Source organism: Podarcis liolepis, assembly GCF_965112155.1.
Source record: "Podarcis liolepis genome assembly, chromosome: 7".
NCBI lineage: Eukaryota > Metazoa > Chordata > Lepidosauria > Squamata > Lacertidae > Podarcis > Podarcis liolepis.
This window is the reverse complement of record NC_139561.1, coordinates 69,426,774-69,447,829: the sequence shown is the minus strand read 5'-3', so window position 1 is coordinate 69,447,829 and position 21,056 is coordinate 69,426,774. Positions and strand designations below refer to the sequence as shown.

Genomic DNA, 21,056 nt, shown 5'->3' with positions numbered 1-21,056 from the left:
TATTATTATTATTATTATTATTATTATTATTATTATTATTATTATGCATTTGCAGATTAATGGCCTTAGCTCAGTGGCAGATCATCGCTTTGTGTACAGAAGGTCCCCAGAATGTCCAGGTAGGGCTAAGAAAGACTCTTGCCTAGAACCCTGGAGAGCTGCTGCCAGTCAGTGTAGACAATACTGAGCTAGATGGACCAAGGGTTTGACCACTAGGTGTAAGGCAACTTCCTATGTTCCTGTTTTCCTGTGCAAATTAGAGGCTTCCTTCCCAACTCCTGGCAATGTATACCAACAACTGGAATAAAAACGTACAGCTTTTACACACACACACACACACACACACCATTTGTCATATTGGATGGGGGAAAAGAAACATACCTGAAAAATGTATGATGCTCAACACAAACTTTCCACAGCTTCTTAGCTGCCCGATAACTAGGAAGCTTGAATCCAATTGTACTTTCATATTGTTCATGCTGTAGAGAGCAACAGTACAGAGTAAGTTTCAAACTATGTTTGAGGACAGCCTCACATAAAGTGCATTGTATCAAGCCAGAAAACTATCATGTTAGACCTCTGTCCACTGCAATACAATTTGGACAATCTGCAGAACAGTTCATCTGCTCTGTCAATATTTTTCTTAGACAGAAGTCAGATTTTTAAAAAAGGAATGAAAATAGTATATGACTCCATAGCTTACCTCGCCAGGTCGAATTTTGATAAAAAAGCTGCTGCGCTTGTAGGAAATCTTCAACACTTTGGGCCAAGGGAAACGGTTGATTCTCAATTTATCTTTGTACACAAGAAGGCCACTGGAGCAGACTCCCAAAGTAATATCCACACCTTCCAAGTCCTACAAAAGCAGAGTTCGGAACACACTTCACACAGTTGGCAAATCCACTTTTCAGCATTCAAAGCACTCGCCCTCTATGCCCCTTACTCATTTCTCGGGCCCCAGAATCCGTAGTGAGATCTTCTGTTACTTGATTTTTATGATGCTACTGAATCTGTCTCCCCACTTTTCAAACATTCAACAGCCAGAAATCACTAACTGCTTAAGCATTCCTCCCAACATGTATTTGCAGACATGACAACTCTTTCCACTACCTCTTATATGAAAAACTCTCCTCCCTAAGTGTCCTGTACTGCATTATCTTCAAACAATTGATTATCAGGGGGACCTCTGTAGGTCCTGTCACTGACAATCACTGTCCCAGACGGAAGAGCAATGACAAAAAGGCCATGAGCAAGTTTATTTATAAGTCCTAGGGTAGAAAGAAAATTGTACTTAGGCTATATATACACACTACCAGGAACTGACTTTTCTACTCACAAAAATAGAAAGATTCAAGTGGAAATAGAATAGATGAGTGAAAAACTTCCACCCCCGGACAAGCTAATTTTTTTAAAGAAACTAGGATACTAGTACACCCAGCAGTCACAGTTGTGCTCTGATTATTTAATGATTGGCTCAGTACAAAAGCATCAATACTAAAAATCTTTCCAGTCGAGTTTTTATTGACCATCTCATTAAGATTATTCTGCCACACAGTGACAAATTTAGATCTTTTCAGAAAATACAACTCACCTTTCTGAACCAAAGGCTACTAATGCACAATCAACTATAAAAAACCAATTTTAAAAAACTTTATCTAGCAGCATAATACACACAGGCCAATAAAATACATTTAATATGCTCCATGCCCTATAGCAGGTCTCACAAACTCAAAGCAACTGGGTATGATGGAACATCTCCTGCAGAATCCAAGAGATTTTAGAGCAATGATGGGTTCTAATGAAACTCCCTCCTTTGGGTAGAGAACAATGAGGGTGTACAGGCTAGCAATCAAATACATGTCTACTCAGAAGTAAGCCCCATTCAGTTTAATGGAACTTACTCCTAAGTGTGTACAGGATTGCAGCTTATGTCTTTGTGGGACAGTCACTCAGATACACTACAGAATGAAATGTGACAGCAGATTCCATAGGAATGAATTCACCCCAAAGTATCCAACAGACCCTTATCTATAAATTGAAAGATATACTGATTTGGTTACTATGTGGTTGTAAACATCAAATACATAGCAACCATTTTTAAATGGTCAAGAATGTTATTTCTGAATGAGGTATGAACTCTGTCATCTGTAGGGCGGACACCACATTTTAGGCTGTAAACCCATTCCAAGTATGATTAGATTAACTAGATCACATGAGGAATTCCTTGGCTTCAACCTCTGTTGCAATAATCCAAAACTCTCATGCCTAGCCATGAACCAGTACCATACACATAGTTCTCAGAGAACAAACCCAACACCCTATACATCAAAGATATAGGGGAGGAGGCAAGATCCATTGGAACAAGTGCTGAGGATCACCTGGAAGGAATCTCCAGAGGGAGATTTGCTGAAGAACCATCAGTGTTGTTAAAGGAGGAAGTAAAATCCCACCCCCAGCCCTTGAGAATGCCAGTGCCAAAAGGTCCAAGTCCAGGTTGAAGAGTAACAACACAGCATGTGTCTATGGATCTAGAATAGAGGACTCACTGAGAGCAAGCTGTGGTCGAGGAGGCCACTGTCCATTTGACTTGGAAACAACATAGGTCTCTGGCTTCTTGAACCAGGACCTTGTCTCCTCTGCCTGCTGTGTTGTATCCTTGCCTGGATGGATTTGACCTGGGACTGTTACCTGCCTTTGTCTATGGATTACAGTATGGTCCTTTGCTTGTTTTGGACACTGCTGGAACATCATCCCAGCTCTCCTTTGTGAATATCTTGGGAGAAGACTTATACTTCTCTGGATGGGATCTTAGACCCTGAGGGGCACCTACTGGAGCATGATAAAAACCAAGAACCCTCCCTACTCACGGTATAGAGTAGGAGGGAGAAGCTGAAAACCAAGGGCTTTGCACATTAAAAGTAAAAATATTATAATATGAAACAAGTATTTTCTTCTACCTTGGCGTGATGAAGATCAACTCCGTACATAGACAGCTTTTTGGCATTCTCAAGAAATTCCAGATCAGCTTGAGCAGGAGTCATACATCTACAGAAATATAATGGAAATGATATAGCAAGCCCACTATTTGCTTATTTCGCAGGGTGGTTTTAAAAAAAATAAATCAATAGCAGATACTACAGTACATGCATTTATCAAAAGAAATAAAAAAATGGATCCTGCAAATCTCTTGTTTTTTTAACCCTTCAGTGAGTTCTTTAGCACTAGAATGGTAACTTTCTAAAATAATTATTATTATTGTTATACAACATCCTAGGAATTATCTATTTGCTACAGATTCTCCAAAAGAGGTTAGCTTGCAAGAATGTGGTTAACAAATTAAACTAGACAAACTAAAGAAAACAGAAACATATGGCCAAAGGCTACCAGAAAAATGTATCTCAGATATGTATACAATAAAAACACTGGAACAGTTGGGGAGTAAAAAAAAGTAATAAATCAACAAATCAGTTAAGGTTACAAACTTATGCATGGCTTCCTGGGAGTGAACTTCACTTAACACAGTGCCAGTTTCTTGAGTAACCAGGCTTAGAACTAAGCTGCAGCTCTTGAAAATTAAAAGCAAGGGCATACGAAATCACTTAAGGGAAAAGACATGCTAGGGACAAGTAAATATGGAGTTATGTGAACTTATGCTCAATATGAGGCTGTTTTCTGTCTTGAACTTTACTAACAAACTTCATCTCAGTGGTACAGCAAGACAGCGCTTCACAGATGCTTTGTTTAAATGTTTAAACCTCCCACCTCCTTTCTAGTCTTGCTGTGTATTCATGGAACAGAAGGACTGGAGTATTTATAGAAGTTATTCCTAACAGTATGAGACGTCTCTTCCAGCCATATGGTGCATTGAGAATTGAGCCACAATCTATTACTGAAAAGAGTTTCAAAATACACTTCAGGGTAACTGTAACAAGTATTGTTATAAAATATTTTTTACCAAGCTCAAGTATCAAAGATGCTTAGAAATGAGTCTTAAATCACACCCAGTGCAAAGTTCCATGTCATTTTTTTATGTTAATTAAACATAAGTCCAATTGAAGATCCATACACAGGGGTTTGAATAATTCCCAACAGTAGCACAATTAAGGGATGCTTCACACATGAAATGTTTTGGACAAAAGATAATCTCCAATTTGGGGGGGGCATGTTTGAAGGCCTTGAAAGTATTTTGCAAATGTCAGATGCTACTTCACAGAACAGGTTTCAAATACTTGTACATGTCTTCACACTTGCACGTTCTTCAACTTTATCTTATTTTAATTTTTTTTTTTGGTGCATGCAACTTAGAACAGGAAAAGCCAATATGGCCCCCTCCAGATGTTGCTGCCAGCATGGCCAATGGTCAGGAATGGTGGGAGTTGCTGTCCAACAACGTCAGGAGGTCACCATACTGATGATCCCCGACTCACAAGAAACAAATGAAGAAAAATCTGCTTCCTGACCCCTGCAGCAGTCTCAATGCTAGTCATCAGACTTAGTTTCTGGGGTACCAATTGTTACTGGGGACCTGGATTTTTGCACCCCTATTCACAGTTTTCTTTTGCATAGATCCTATTTCCCTTTAAGGTTATATGAAATTTCTTTTTAGCATATTAATTTTATTATTTCAATTTCTATTCAGCCCCTCATTGATCCAAAATCCCAGGGAGGTTTACAATATGTATCATAAGCATCAATAAAATGAAGCTAATAACAATGTAAACATTAAAAAGTCATACAAAAATGCTAAATTTAAAATTACCTATAGGTCTTATGTAGTTCCATGACCTTGTCTTCCAGTTCCTTTGTCTGATTTGGGGCCAGCTTAAATTCACTGACATAATCTGGGCTATGAAGATCTGGGTCAAAGTCTCCTAGTTCTGACTGGATTGTGTAAGAACCCAGCAAAGCTAATGTAGCAAAGGAGCAAGGAAGCCGTCCACTGAGAATGTCTTTTCTTAGCTGGAGACACAAATAGTACCTACAAAGGAAGAAAAGAAAGCCTCAGAATGGGGAATTCAAATTCTGATGACAAAACAGTGGATGTTGGTGCTGGCTAGCACCACAACAGTGTTCTTCATTAGAAATATGTTAGTGTGCTTCTCGCTTGGAACAGTCTACCCCTACTTTCATATGACTGCAAATTGTACCAGGCCATATGGACAGAGAACCCACATGAATAAAGTATTGTTTGTCTGTATTTAACATAGACAACGACGATCAGGTGAGGATGCTCATACTACACAATCTGGAACAGGCACTTGGTTATCACTACATAGCATAACACTCAGTCTCTTTTCTCCTCTGTTATTTACAGCTGACTGATAGCAGAAAAATAAAATAAGTTCCTCAACAAGAAAATAACACTGGACCTGTATAATGAGCAAGATCCTATATCCAATAAAATGGAAGATGGGATACAGAAGCCTCTGGGTGTGCAAATGGAGCGGACACTAGGTGTGCAGGGCAGTCAGCACCATATTCTTTTCCCAGGGGTTGATGGATTCTTCAGGTCCCTGACTGTTGCTCTGCAATTGTGCCTCCTAGCAATGAAACTAGCCTCTCGGGTCTGGGCTGGCCCTTGTACACAAATTACTCCTGTCTAAGAGGTTCCCAATGAATCCTGGTTACATCTGGTAGAGGAGATCACACCTGGAGAGGGAACCCTCTTGAGTTCTGCAGCCAAGCCGCCAAGCCACTCAACCTCCTCCTGCTACCTTTTGGCCACCACGCCATCAACCGGAAAGTGCAAGATCCAGAGATACTTTCCCTAGCATGGGACATGGACCTGCAGATCCAACAGTGCAGTCAGAGGTATGCCACTGAGCACCTGTTCTTTCCAGCACTCATGTGAAAGACTGGATACCATCCATTGTTCATTGCATGTTTAGAGCTTAAAGAGGTTTACAGTCTTAAATTTCTCATGCTCACAACTGCCTTTTTACAGGCCAGTTTTCCCAATTTTTTTTAAGTTGGAAGTATGAATGGGTTTGTAAGCTAGTATAAAGAATGGAGTTTGTTTTTTAAAGAAGGTATTACTTGTACAGGGACACAATCTATTTCCAAATTCTCTAAAATGCTCCACTGAGTTCCCTTATTACCAGACATTAAGTCAGTCATGTTACTAAGTTGACAAGCAATGTAATAACTCTTTGAATTTGGGATTCCCTGTCATTAGTTCTACATACATATACACAGGGTTGTAATTTTTTTACTGATTTTACTGTTTTATCTTTCATAAGAAATGTTGAGGGTTTTTTTACAATCAAGTAGTGTATAAATTTTATGAACTAAATAAATAATAAATATTCAAAAACAGCGTATCACAAACAGCTTTTCAAACACCTCTCTTTTCCAAAGCTGTTTGTCATGCGTCATAACGTAGCTTGTCAAACAGAAATGCAAGTTTTAGAGTCCTTAGGCTTCTGGGACTAAGCACACAGTTCTTTGAATCCTGATGAGTATTTATCAGTTGTTTTATCTTATAATTTCATTCATTATTTGTCACAGTTATATCCTGCCTCCCATTACACTTTCCTAAATTACAACATTTCTTGATTGTTAGCTTTCCTAAGAGCACTACAGACCTTGTTATGTCCTCTGTCAGCTGTGCTGGATCCGGAGGATAGAACTTGACATTGAAAGTGAAATTCCATGGGCCTCCTGCAATTAAAACCAGATTTGTTGTGAGTTTCCCTTTATAATATTGCTTTCAAGTAATATTAAATACACAATATAGATATCATGAGATAAAAATAAACACAATGAATATGACATTAGGAACACAGTCCCACTGGTATGTCTCACCTTCAACAAAGCAATGGTTCCCTGACATCCTTGGGATCTCCAGGTAGGACTGGGAAAGACTCCCTTCTGAAATCTTGATGAGCCACTGCCAGTTGGCATAGACAAAAGCTAGATGAGCTAGGTGGACTAATGGTCTGACTTAGTGTAAGACCATTCTATGTGTTCCTCTAGTGCAGGGGTCACCAACATGGTACCTACAGACACACCTGCAGAACTCCCTTGGCACCCATAGGTTTTCCTCCCCCTGCTGAAATAAGTCTTGAAAGAAACATTCTATTGTAGCCAATAGAATAGTTGCTTAGTTGCAGTGTGTATGTGTGTGTGTTGCTCATAACAGTTTATCCAGTTTGCAAATGTACACATGGACCCAAAGAGTCCATAACCCCTGCTCTAGTAGATCCTGGCCCATAGCCATGAGGGCTTTTCAGTAGTGAGCTCCTCCACATAAATGGAACTCGTTCCACACTGACGCAAGTAAATATGAATCTCTTCTGTGAAATTTTTAACAGTGGTTTAGATTAATTTGACGACTTTTCCCCTGCTGTACTACATTATGATTTTTTATGTACCAGCTATAATTTGGTAAAGTTTTTATTAAATTTGTATTTGCTTCATTTCAGTACACTACCCTATGAGTGTAAACAAAAACAAACACAGCAAGTTTGCGTGTCGAGACCCCAAGGCCACCCCCTCGTTGATGAATGAGACACAAGGACACAGATATTAGGTTAATGTTATTGGGCAAATTTAGGCCACAACTTTATTGGTTACAGAATGTGAGCAGTATTGGCTTAGGCACTGGAATTGATCGGACTATATCTGACTCCTGCCTGTCACGCAGGGAGTCCTGTAAGGGTCAACCACCAGTAGGGGGAGCTCGATGAACCCCCCCCCCCCCGCCAGCAGATTGGCTGGCTGGATCTATGACGCAGCTGGGACCTCCAGGTGACGAGGGACTTGGAGTTGGGAACTGGAGCAGGACTTGGGAACTGGAGCAGATTTATCATCCCAAGATAAAGAAAAGTTAAATCAGTGGTGAGTAACATCCAGCCTACATATCTAATCAGGCCTACCAAACCTCTCAGTTTAGCCCATCAGGCCATATTGGGTGGACCACACCCAGCTATCACTCACGAGACATCAAATGTAGGGAGCGCACACCTGATTTTTCCTTTGCAGCAGTGGCTTTCATTTGGCACTGTTCAAATTTGGTGCTGGATGCAAGCTGTGTTGACAATGGGTGTTTTAACCAGAAGTGACTTGCAAGTCCACCCTTAATTTTCAATGATGTTGCTATATTCTAAATTTAAACAATTCCTACTTTAAAAAACATAACCTATACAAACTGTCCTCCTGCAGAAAAGCAACAGTTTTATTAAAAGAAAAACTACATAATATGGAAAACAGAGGACTTGCACTCTGTTTAAATTTGTCCTGATCTATTCTATCACCCTTACATGAACTCCAGCAATGCTGAGTGCTTCTTTTGATTGCATGCCAAGGCTATAAATATCTACCATTTCTTTTATAAAAAACAGACTTGAGCCACTTACCATGAACTTGTTTTTTTATCTCTTTGGCAGCATCCAACCATGTCTGCAAGAAAACAGTAGCAATTAGTCATATACAGTCTGACAACAGTTGCAAAGAATATGGCCTGAAAATGTACTGTCACTGAGTTAAGTAGCAACCATCATTGGATGCCAATTGGGTTATCTTAGATTGCAAAAACACTGCATATAGGATTAATTAAAATTTGATCTTTGGGGGCACTGACATAATCAATAGATTAGGCATTTAACTATGGACAAGCAGCCATGGTTTTATTTAGGCACAGTTAATTTTACTCTGACAGCCAGACTACAACAAACATTAAATGTGGGTTTGCAATTAACATGCATGGTTTTTTTAAATGGTTATTCAAAGCTACTTGGGGATTGATGATTATTGGGATTGTAGCAGGCGGGGAGGATAATCTAATCCTTTTTTTCCATGCTGTAGACATGAACAAAAAACCAAAAAAAAACCTCTCCTCTGAAGTTGCTATGTGCATTGGGAGGAAATCTTTCATTGCCACCAAAGGAAAATTTCCTCCAGATACAAATACAACTTCAGAGGAGTGGTTCTATCAGGACCACAAGCAGGAGAAGAAAGGATTAAACTCCCCAACTACCACCATCTGTAGCAATCCGGACAATTACCAGTGAAATGATGGTGCCATTTTTGCTTCACATTGAGTTATTATATAGTATTTGAAAAACTCATTACATAAAAGACACAGAGCTCTAGTCCATGAAAACATAGACATACCTATGCTTTTGATGAATAAAAACTAGCCTAAATCACCCCCTGGCAATAATAAAAAGTGGCAAATTAAAACAAATTAAGAACCAGCGGAACCCAAACCTTACAAAATAAAACCTATTTACTTGGCAAAGAAAACGTAGTTAAGATGTTGCCCAGCAGGCCTCCCTAGGAAGAAAAACAAAGCTATCTTTCCACTGGCAGCATTTGGAAGTTCCCAGTTCGGTCACTAAGATTACTATTCTATGGCTGGCAACTGGAACTGGGTGCACATCTGGTCTTCCTGGCTCACAACCATAATATTTCACTAATATGAACTCATACAGTAATCTTGAAGATTGACATATATAAATAATCTCTTACAAGATGCTTGGTGGGTCTCCAAGTGGTTCAAAGTTCTCTGAATTTGCCTCACTTAAACAGCTTACTGACAGAATGTGAGTTCAAAGTTATTTCTGCCATACTACGGCATTAGGCAAGTTAGTAATTAGGAAAATGAACATCCATGCAGCTGTAATTGCTTCTGGAAAGTGTCATTAAAAAAAACCCTTAACTCGAAATATCTTTTAGGAACCAGTTATTTCCACACGGTGTCTGCACAGAAAGCCATGGTTAATGGTTTATCATGAACACACAGACCGCTCCCATGTTGCTCCTTGCCAGTGCTCAGGAGCAACAACTATGACTCTTGGCTTAGTGTTGCATCCAAACCAGGGATTGAGGTTTGTATCATTAAAACAAACTATCATTAGCAAGTCAAGACGAAACCTTGGCTTCGGACCTTGGTTGGTTTGGAGTGAAACAAATCACAATCCCTGGTTCAGATGTAGCGCTTGTGATGTAGTGCTTGTGATATAGCACTTGTGATATTTTTGCTCCTGCTAGTTAACTTGGGGGGGGGGGAGAGAAAGAAAGAGAGAGAAAAGAGAAAGAGAGAGAGAGAGATGGGGGCGGGAAGAGATCAAAGCAGGAATGATTTGCATATTCATGGTAAACCATTAACTGTGGTTTACCACTATGTGTCGAAGTAGCCAATTTGTCAGCTGCAAAGTTTATGCTACTTCAAGTGCTTTTCTGGTCACCATTAAAAAAAACAGCCTTGATTTTGTGATTACAACATAATATGGCAGTTCAGTGGACTGTTTATTTATTTGAGCCATACTTTTACATGTCCCTGTAAAACCTTGGCCACAGCTTATGACAGAGAGATCTTATACCACAAATCTGTGCTCAGACTACACAATAAGCCAAAACACGGTTTAACTGCTACACCAAAGGGAGGTGGAACAGTGAGAAGCAAAATGGGTGTGATCCCTGGGAGCCAGTGCATTCATGCTAAGTCATAGTTTGGCTTAGCATTATGTAGGATGCAGCCTTGCTGTCTTTAGAAAACACTTTTGTTTCTTATGCCTATACTGTAGTTTGTTCAAATAGTGTAAATATAGTGAATACATTAATAGTGCAATCCTATAAATGCCTGATCAGAATTTAGTCTTACTGAGTTCAGTTGGAATGACTTCCCAGTTGTTATTATTATAAAGAATTTAGCCTCTGCAAATCAGTTACTCAAAACTGCTAAGCATTTACATTTTGATAATAGCACTTTTGGCTCTTGATACCAGGCAGTACAATACTCCGGTACTGTGTACAGAAACTAGAATGAGGTTACCTGTTTCATTTTCACGTGACTTAAGCAGGATTTAGAAATCAGGTCTAGTGAGGTGAAAGAATAGCCTACTTATCCCTTAAGCTCATCTTTCTTAGCCCACAACATTTTACTCTAAATGTAATTGGTACAGTTATGGTTAGGTTTAATATGAAGTACTTTGCCATCATTCTAATTGATTGAAGTGTTACAGAATCCACACAACTGAGCACAAAGGCCATTCATATTAACTGTTGTGGATCTGCAATTTTGCAAGCCAGGCAATTTTTTTTAGAACATGCAAATGCTTATGCTGCAACTGTTGGCTTTGCACAGCAATTAAAAAAGAAAAAATCCAAACACGGCCGTACAGTCTCTGAATGCAATCATGCATGCATAAAACTCATTCTGTCTGACTTAATCAAAAAGACAATGAGGAGTCTGGGTAATTAATGATACATTTATCCTTTTATTATGTCAGGAATCGGTGGGAAATAATGCTCTCTTACAGGAAAGCATTAAGTTCTACAGAAACTCTTCCAGTGCTTCAAAGATAAACTATTAACTTTTGCTCTCTGGATCACAGTGTGGGGGGGAAATCCCTTTCTTGGAAATAAATTATTTCTCACATGCAAGAACAAAAGATGTTATTGCTGCACACAGTACTATATACATACATACTATAAGCTCATTAGAGTTGCACATGCAGCTGTTGCATACCTGCCTACAATTCCCATATTTGTTCAAATGACCAACAAGAACTACCCATGAATATATGCCTTCTGTCATTGACAAAGAGGCATGGAGAGAATGGAAGTAAGAGGTGTTGTCCTCAGTGTTCACTTCAAGTGCAGGAATCAATCTAAGATCCACCTGCAGACTTCTACATTTTGCCAGCAACATCAAGCTCACAGGTAAAGTAAATGGGTCCTATAATTCCTTTATTTGTACTCATTAGATCTGTGGTGATATACATAAATTGATCCAAGACTGCCATGAAAAGACATTTTGATTAGTCATAATACAGCCATCTTCAACTATAGGTGCTCTCTTCCAGGAGTCTATCTATGGGCTGTGTGTCTCTTGGACAGCCCAGAATATTCTGTTTAAAGAGTCATCTACATCTTAACCATAATATTTCCTACTCCATTTGCAACACAAGGGGGCGTCTAGTTTTAATGCCATCTTTCAGCACTGATTGGATCAAAATCTCCAAGTGACATTAAATTCTACAGCACAGGCTTAATTGGATAAGAATGAACAATGTAGAATGCCTCCACAAAAGATGTCTCTCCTCCCACTTCAAATACAGCTTTGCCCTGCAGAGGCATTTCCAAAACAGTTGGAGAGAGATGCTGTCCACGGTACTGACTGTCGAGAAAATCCTTTATGTGTGGAGCATTATGTGGTTCCTGCATATTTTAGCACCTTTCAGTGTTAAAGCTAGCTTGTGGAAACTTCCATCAGTATGAAGTCAGACTAGAGAAGTAGGTATTACCTTTCTTTTCAATATGCATTTCAAAGTTTTATTTCTGTTTTCCCAATACAATTCCTTCTTTAATTAAATGCTTTAACATACAATCCTAAGCAGGTCAACTCTCTGTTTTTGCATTCTACTTACCTTGGAGCTTGGGGTATCCCAGATGGCCAGTCCGAAGTAGTCTTCTTCCAAAAGATTGAGGTGATCACATACTTTCTTAAGAAGATCCTGCCCTTTGGCATGTTTCTGCACATGAACACAAATCTGTCATATGTGGTCACTTTCGTTTTATGCATTCTAATATTCACATCCACAAAGTTATTGTACACAGTATGTCTACCTTCCTTAGGCGTTGACTTGAACATCATTAGCCCTTAAAATGAACACTGATCACTTTTAGATTGTTTCATTAAGATGGCTCACTTGGATGCAAAGAGAGAAAGGATATTTTGGCAGAAAAGAGACCTCATGCCGCTCAGGAAAATATCTAGGAAATTCCTTCCATTTTAGGAACATTACTTTAGGAAATGCAGGTTCCCCAAACCAGGGATACTGTAGTGATGCAAATGAAGGAGTAAAGGAAGACTTTCCTCCCTAACTAGTCTTGCTTCTGGTTTTGAATGGTTGGTGGGAAGGGAATGAAGCACTAATGAGTATCTCCTGCAAATGTACACATACTTACTTGCCTTATAAAAGCAAAACAGAATTGAGAACCTAATGGTCCCCTTGTAACATCTGTTCTGTTTGACTAGTCATCTCTTCTCTTAGAAAGTAGAAGGTCCCCAAACTCCTTTATTTATTTGATATGGTGGAAAGTAAGATGCAAGTTTGTGGTGAGGGAGTAATTCAACTTAACCAGGTAACAGGCAGGTGAATAAACAGCCTGTTTAATCTAACCAGCAGTTCGCTATAAGTTTGTACGTGTGTGTTTGGCTAAGAGCCAAACCAATAATGTCCCCTGAAGCCCCAAACACATAAATCAGCAAAGCAACATTCTTTGTTTGCCAAGGCTTGAATTTCTATGCTGCAACAATGCCTTGCCCTCAGCTAACAGACCCCATTAAAAATACTCTAAATAGCTGCTTTATACTATCAGAACATTGTCTATTTTGGTTAAGAAAAGTTCTCCAGGATTTCAAACTGGGTTCCTTTACTCAAAGACGCTGGAGAGTGAACATGGGACCTTATGCAAGGTTAGCATGTGTTCTACTGCTGAACTATGGCTCCTTACCACATGCAACAGCATGTCCAGTAGCTTCTACATCATTGCAAGAAGCTAAACCCCCTTCTACGCTCTGCACACAGGATGAAGATCTAAAGTTTATAAACACAACACTCACGTAAAGCCACTGTTGTATTAGCAGGCAGAAGCTAATCTTATGCAATAGTAATAGTATCATTAGTGTTGTACATGGATGAACTGACCTAATTATACAGGATCATTTAAGGTAACTGTTTTGCTCAAGCAGTCATGAAAACCCAGCCAAGATACGTATCTGCCCTGAGATTTAACTAGGGAACCTGAGATCATCTTATGGAAAAGGAGAGACTGTGATGCATTTGACACTTGAACCCTTTCAATTTCACTCTGTAAAATTGTATTATTGTTAGTAGTAGTAGTAGTAGTGGTAATATTCCTGATAATTTCCTCAAATCAAGTGGGCCAAAAGTCTAAACAAAATACTGCTACTATTACCGTCTTCTAGACATTACTAAGCAATTTATATTAAAACTGCATATTGTATTCTTTAAACTATATTAATATATTGTGACAGTGTTAAAAATCGTTTTTCTTTTTAATAATAAAAATAGATAAAGATATGCTTACATCCAGGGAACACTCAAAAATCGTGTCATCCAGCAAAATAATCTTGCAGTGCATGTTGTTTCTGGGCCTTCTGGCTGTTTTCTGAGAACCTTTTAAGTCTTTGTCTGCTTTCACCTTGGTATTCTCCTTTTTTTCGTCCACCTGCTCCCCCTGCTCTCCTTCTTCCTTAATTTCAAGATCTTTATTTTCTGGATCTTGATCTTGATCTTCTCTCCTATCTTCCTGAGCAGGCTGAAATTAATGGATAAAAGTTAGCAATTTTGAACCAAAACACAAAAGTGGGTCTATTCTGAGTAAAACATAAATGTTTACAACCCATAGAGAAAAAATAGGGCATAGCCACAAGGAGAAGCTGAGAAAGTTCTGCTTCCATTTTAGTACTTTAGTCTTTCTGTTTTAGTGGGGGACAAGCTAGGTTCATAAGCCATACTTTTCTCTAAGCTTACTGTACATGGCCATGACTTCCAAAACTAGCAAACTACAGTTAGCACCGTGCCTCCATGTTTTAATTTGCAACCACAGTTTAAAGGATTGGAGACAATTCTAAACACAGTTTGACAATTCATATACGTTGGAGAAAACCAAGAGATGTTAGGGGTTATTAGCATACAATAGGGGAAGAAGGTGCATAAAGGTCTATAGGATATTCACAAGCCTCCAGACCATGGTTTGGAGGACTGGGGTTGTTGTTTTGCAAGCCTTCAAAAGCTTCTTTAATGCTTTTTATATTTTTAAAATTCATACATATAACTGGAAACTGGGAAAGAGCATAAAATGTCAAAAGCTGGTTATATAGGTAATGTATAAATTTCCTTTTATTAAGCTACTTTGAGATTTTTGATTAAGTAGTATATAAATCTAACAAAATAAATAATTATATAAACTAGAACCTGCTGACGTGTTTACCTTAATCTTTGGAACGTATTACAATTTGCAATAGTTTAAACCTCTTACCAATTAGATACTAAAGGTTGTATCTAACATTAGCCATATTTAAATAGACCCACTGAAATTAATGAATATGACTAAATTGGGTTCATTAACTTCAATGGATTTACTTCAAGTAGTACTTACCTGGATACAAATCTGAGGCTGCAGTTCTAGTCACATTTACTTATTAAAGTCACAAGTGTATGAGCAGGCTGCACATGTCAGCATGTTCTTGAATGTCTATTAATCAAGTTAAAGGTAAAGGTACCCCTGACCATTAGGTCCAGTCACAGACAACTCTGGGGTTGAGGCGCTCATCTTGCGCTATAGGCCGAGAGAGCCGGCGTTTGTCTGCAGACAGCTTCCGAGTAACGTGGCCAGCATGACTAAGCCGCTTCTGGCAAACCAGAGCAGCGCATGGAAACACTGTTTACCCTCCTGCCGGAGCGGTACCTATCTACTTGCACTTGATGTGTTTTCGAACTGCTAGGTGGGCAGGAGCTGGGACCGAACAACGGGAGACAGAAAACTAGTTTGTGTCATATTTACCTGTGTTTCTGCACTGCTCAATGAGTGAAGATCTAAAGATGGGTCAGTCCTGAGCTCAGGTTCAGGAGCTGCTATTGGGGCTTTCAGCAGAATCTCCTCATTGAGATCGAGGTCTGTCTCTTCCTGGCCTCCTTCACCAAGATCCTTTGTTTCTGCCTCGTTACCTTCTTCCTCAGAGACCTGGGATTTGGGCCTCTTGAGGAATGATGAAAACAGGCGTGACAGGCCCCGACTTTCAGAGGTGCGCTCTTTGTTCTTGCTCTGGTCCTCTCGTGTAGGCGTGTCACCATTGGATGCTTTTAGCTTCTTCTTTGACTGATTATCCCCCTCAGGTGCTTTCTCCAAGAAAGCTTCCTGTGTTCCTGTTTCAGCAGCTACCTCCTCCTCTTTTGGCGGCTGCTGCTTGGGAGTCTCAGCCTCTGCCACTAAACTCTTTTCAGTTGTCATGTTTCTGTTGGCAGAAATGTATAAGAAATTTAACTGAATAAATGCTATGTAATCACAAAACCACTGCAAACTGATCACAAAGCTCCAAAGGTAACAAGGACCACTAATAAGGGTCTCCTGGTGTCCGCTTATCGAAGCTGCAATTAATAATGGGAGCAGCAATTCTTGTTGTTCGAAACTATTTTTACATACAAGTATAGCCTTGCATGCAAGTGCACATTGTTATGCTATATAAACATCTAGCTAGTTTTGTTACTTCAAAAATGTCTAGAATTATCATTTGCAATTATGATCACAGAAGGAGCACAAAGGCAGATGACCAAATCTGCCAAACTGGGTGCTAAATTACAATCAAGAGCACATAAACTGTGTGAAATAAATAAAATGTTGTCATCTTAGAAATCAATATTAGAAGGTCGGTATCAGAACTAGCCTACTGCACAGCAGGTATTTGTTGTTGTGGAACTGTTCTTGCCAAATGCTCAGGGACTCCGCTCTCTGAGAGCATTCACATTACCTCAAACACACTTTCGACTATACTGCATTCTCCCTCTCCTAAGACAGAACAAATGCAGTTCCACACAGAAGTGAATAACCTTTCAGGTCCAGTAAGCCAGACCTTTAACTGTCCCCATCCTGAAGGCCAAGTCTGACAGGTGGGTAGGTGTGACAATCACCTGTTCATCACTGTTTCACTACAAACATTCCCCACAAGTAATTGATGGCACATTACAGCTCCAGTTAAATTCAAATATTGGTAGAGAAGAGTTTTTGAACCTCTTTATGCTTTTATCCAAAATGCATGGGGCATCAGCATGGTGCAGGTGCACACGTGCCTGCGGAGGCCTTTCCTGGCAACAACAGAGTCACACACCCCTCCCAAAATAGACTTAAAACAAGAATTCTTTTGCAGCAAATAGAACAGGATACAGTATGTGCCTAGTTACAAGTTGTGTATATGGTCCTTTGTAAACTGCTTTGTGGTTTTTTGAAACAAGTGATACATAAATTTTATGAAACAAAAAAATTGAAATAATAAATTAGTTTCTGGGCCTGAAAATGGTGCCAATCTGCCCAAATGCATTGTGACTGATCAGAGTAATTTGTCCAAATTTTGGTGACCTGTTTGAAAAGTGGTCACCCCTAATTTTTAACTATAGGCTGATTCAGACATAACCTGGGTCACACATAATGCTGATCCAGTAAACTATGTATTAGCAGATCAGGAGCAAAAGGTTTGCTTGAACATTACTTCCTCAGGCCTCAGTTTTCCTAGTTTCTGAAACCATAACACATAATATAAAAGTCTCTTCAGCTCCTGTTATTTTGTTTACATAGATTTCTACCCTATCCTGAGGACATCCAGTGAATTTCATAAATTTGAACCCAGACCTCCAAATCCAAAAGTATATTAATTCAAAAGCTAGTGTCATGCTCTATAGAATTTCATGCAATAACATTTCCAGAGGTTAAGTGAAAAACACACTTCTGTTGCAAAATCATCTATGCCTTTGAGCAATTTGACTTTATCCAGACACACTAAACAGCTGAAATCTGCCATTCTGCTTGTGTAAGCCTATCCTTGCATTTCAAGAGAGCAGGGGAAGAGTGCATCTTTCACATTTCTGAAGTGAATGTTTTCTGTTAAAGGGCAGTTAGTTCATGTAATCAGTGGCACAATGTTTAGCATGGCTGCTGAGAAAGATAAGTCACATGTGAATTATAAACGCTTATCATTTATATAGTGCATGTTAGGTTCCCAGGACTTCCCATACATTATCTTAGTAATCTTCACAACAACACGGGCCCCAATGGACTCAGCAGGACTTGCTTCTGAGTAGACAACTAGAGCACTGTACTGTAAGTTACTGCTAACGAAACAAGGGCAAGGCAGCATAAAGCCAGCATGCATTTTAGTTTAAACTTAAATGTGGATATTTTTCATTCAATTTCTATGTAAGAAACACATCTGAAATGGGACATTTCCTCCTAAATTAAATAGAGAAATGTAATTTTAGTACATCAGGCATGTTGAAGAGGTTGATCACGATTGCCCAGTTGATCGCAGGGGTATCTTAGATCTCTCCCAAAAAAGCTCAACAACTCTTGACAATGACAATGGGTAGATTACAGCTTGTTGGACATGCCTGCAGTACATGATACCCTTTACCTGTACAATCCAAACCCATCACTTGATATCATTGAGTGGAGCACTAATAGTGGCTCCCCTTTGGGCCAAAATCACAACTTATGTCAATGAAGAGTTGTGTCTTCAGTGTTCTGTTCTAGAGACAACTTCATGGAACTCCATAATACCACAGAAAGTTATAAACAGGCAGCATTCCTACTTAGTTTCAGACACCTAATATCCTGGCTTTCTCTGTTAGATGGAGAACTTGAACCCACAGCTCTAGTTCTGCTTCTCAGATGTTTTGTTGTTGTTGTTGTTTTTGAGATTCTAAATTATTGAGGTTTTACATTTTGTAGGTTTAATTTATATTTTGCATTTCATTGCTGTAAGCTACTTTGAGACCTTTATGGTGAAAAGCAGGGTATAAAATTTTAAAGAAATATAATGCCAGTTTTCTGAAAATGTGAAATCACCATTTGCAGTATTTCACCATATAATAAAACAGCTTTTCAACTCGTGCAAGTTCAGAGTCCATTCTTTACACCAGTAACAGTTATCCAGCCATCCCCAGCTACTCTGGTAGCCAATATTCGTTTTCAAATGGTATAAATTTAAATACACCTCTGAAGAAAAGTGCTTGGAAAAATAAATAAGGCTGTTTCTTATTTATAATTACACCAGATAGTGCAATGAGAGCTAAGGCGGGCTGAAGAAAGTATATGAACAAATATTTTCCAGCAACCTGCTTCCCTTCTGATATTTTGAGCTACAATTCCCATCAGCCAATGGCCAGGGATAGTATCAGTTGTAGTTCAGCCTGGAGAATCCTGCAAATAATTATACCACCATCATACTGGGCTCCCTGCTATTTAGCTTGTGTGATGGGACTCCATCCTAACTGTGATCAGAGAAACTCCTTTCCTTGCTAGTTTTAAAAAGGTCTTTAAACCTCACTTTTTATTGAAGCTGTTAAGAATTATTTTACCTGTCATATGTTGGATAAGCTAGATGGCCACTTTGTTGTCTTGCTGGTCTGTATATTTTTAGGATGCTAAATTGATTCTTTAAATGTTGTGATAGGTTGTGTTTATTTTATGGATTTAATAGAATCATGAAATTGTAGAGTTGGAAAAGACCCCAAGGGTAATCTAGTCCAACCCTCTGCGATGCAGGACATTTTTACCCAACGTGAGACTCAAATCCACGACCCCTAGATTAAAAGTCTCATGCTCTAATGACCGATCAATGTAAGAGGCAGAGCCTGCTTGCTTGAGTGTCTATTTCATTTGTATTCCACGTTGGGAGGAGACTACCTAAAAAGCAGCATAGAAATATTTGAAAAGAAGTGAAATAGATATGTTTCCATTCAGCCCTAGCATTAGAAAGAATGAGGGGACACAGGCAGCAGATGCTGGGGTGTGGGGCAGCATTGGCAGACACAAGGCTGTTCCTCCTGAGCCTCCTGGTTCCCTTCGGCTGGAGGATGTTTGTAGGCTGTGTTACCTGTCACACATCACTAGGCTAGTTAGCTGCCCAAAGGTGTCATACACAATACTACGCTGCTGCCAGTACTGAAATAAGATTCAGCTGCTATTCTAGTCTGTCTGAACTTAAGAGTGGTAAGGGTCTTAAGAGTGGTATCTTGTCCTTCGCCTCTGAAAGCAAAATGTCTTGGACTGGTCCTACCATTCAGCAATGTGAGGACAGAGAGAAACAGAACTATACTTTGGGCTGAATGCCAAAACAACCTGTTTTGTTATCAAATTCTATCCAATCAACTGGGGAAAATACAAACAAAAACATCATGCTTTAGAAATCTTTCCAATCTACCACTCATGGCTTTGAAGTGGGGAATGAAGTATTAGTTTATGTGCAACTGCAGCCCTAATTGCTATTTCTACAAAGTAAGCAAGACACGCCCTTAAAAAAAGCCATTTCCAGTTTTAAAAAGTAAACTTGGGACAACAAAGATTGTCGCAGGACTGTTTATACTGGCCTGTTGTAGTCACAGGATATACAATTTATAGCTGGGGTTTGCTTAGATAAATTAATGTCTCTAAGTCTTCCTGAGAATAACAATACTTTTTACAGGGAAGCCTTAGTAGCATCAGCCAAATAAGCTTAGCAGGAAAAACAAGAGGATGCAGAGATGGGCACATACAAGCAGTTCCTTTTCCTCTTATCTCCTTTGCTCCTTCATTGTGTTCTTATTCTGTTTTTAGACCCCCCTAAGTATGATCACCTGGAGTCTTTTCTCTCTCTCATTTCAAATGAAACTTGGCAGTCTTAGCAGGATGTAAAACAAAGCACTTTTTAATTTTATAAACATAATTATTTTTAAAATAATTAACAGGGCACTTTAAAAAAAATAAAAATCTAAATAAACAACGAGATGGAGCCAAACATGCCCTTCTGCTCATAGAAAGCTCTTCTGCTTATAGAAAAGTTTTATAGCTAACACTAGTGCCTTGTGTGAGAAAAGTTAAACTAAATGCAATTTCCTGCACAAGCAGAAACATGAGATCTGTTACAGAACCTATTATAGCACTACACAAATTCTTAAGCGTTTGCAAAACAGGCCAGTTGCTATATTCCTTCCGTTCATGGTTTTTTGTATCCAACCCTATAATCTGTCTCCAAAACATTATACCACTATAAATGTCACACACATACAAAAATCCAACCTCAAAGTCAACCAAGTTCTGTCTAGTTCTGTAATTCAACAGCAGCCAATGGGGTACAGTGGGGGCAGAAAAATGAATAGCAGGATATCTTAGGGAAAGTAGCACTAAGCAAACAGAAAATGTGAAGAACTTGACCCAAACATCATAGTAGACAGGGGAGGAGTTAATCTGCTTTCTAAGTGAAAGGCAGAATGCTGGAGAGTTGCTTCTGTGGTGAGAGTATGAATGCAGTTCAGAAACAAATCTCTAAGACG

The 21,056-nt window shown here is 39.2% G+C and overlaps 1 protein-coding gene across 50 annotated transcripts in view; it reads right to left on the bottom strand.

Annotated features, from left to right (window-relative positions):
* EPB41 (erythrocyte membrane protein band 4.1) overlaps positions 1 to 21,056 on the bottom strand; it is a 131,494-nt gene that overhangs the window by 50,899 nt on the left and 59,539 nt on the right. For 32 of the 50 annotated variants that reach the window (XM_083512105.1, XM_083512080.1, XM_083512091.1 and 29 more), the window contains exons 2-10: positions 15,541 to 15,991; positions 14,062 to 14,292; positions 12,375 to 12,479; positions 8,358 to 8,400; positions 6,585 to 6,660; positions 4,760 to 4,978; positions 2,958 to 3,045; positions 704 to 856; positions 382 to 479 (exon numbers count right to left, since the gene is read on the bottom strand). In XM_083512105.1, coding sequence (XP_083368231.1) covers positions 382 to 479; positions 704 to 856; positions 2,958 to 3,045; positions 4,760 to 4,978; positions 6,585 to 6,660; positions 8,358 to 8,400; positions 12,375 to 12,479; positions 14,062 to 14,292; positions 15,541 to 15,987 — 1,460 coding nt within the window. In that variant the 5' untranslated portion in view covers positions 15,988 to 15,991. The remainder of the gene's footprint in view (positions 1 to 381; positions 480 to 703; positions 857 to 2,957; positions 3,046 to 4,759; positions 4,979 to 6,584; positions 6,661 to 8,357; positions 8,401 to 12,374; positions 12,480 to 14,061; positions 14,293 to 15,540; positions 15,992 to 21,056) is intronic. The other 18 variants (XM_083512118.1, XM_083512112.1, XM_083512093.1 and 15 more) reach the window with 1 other exon arrangement.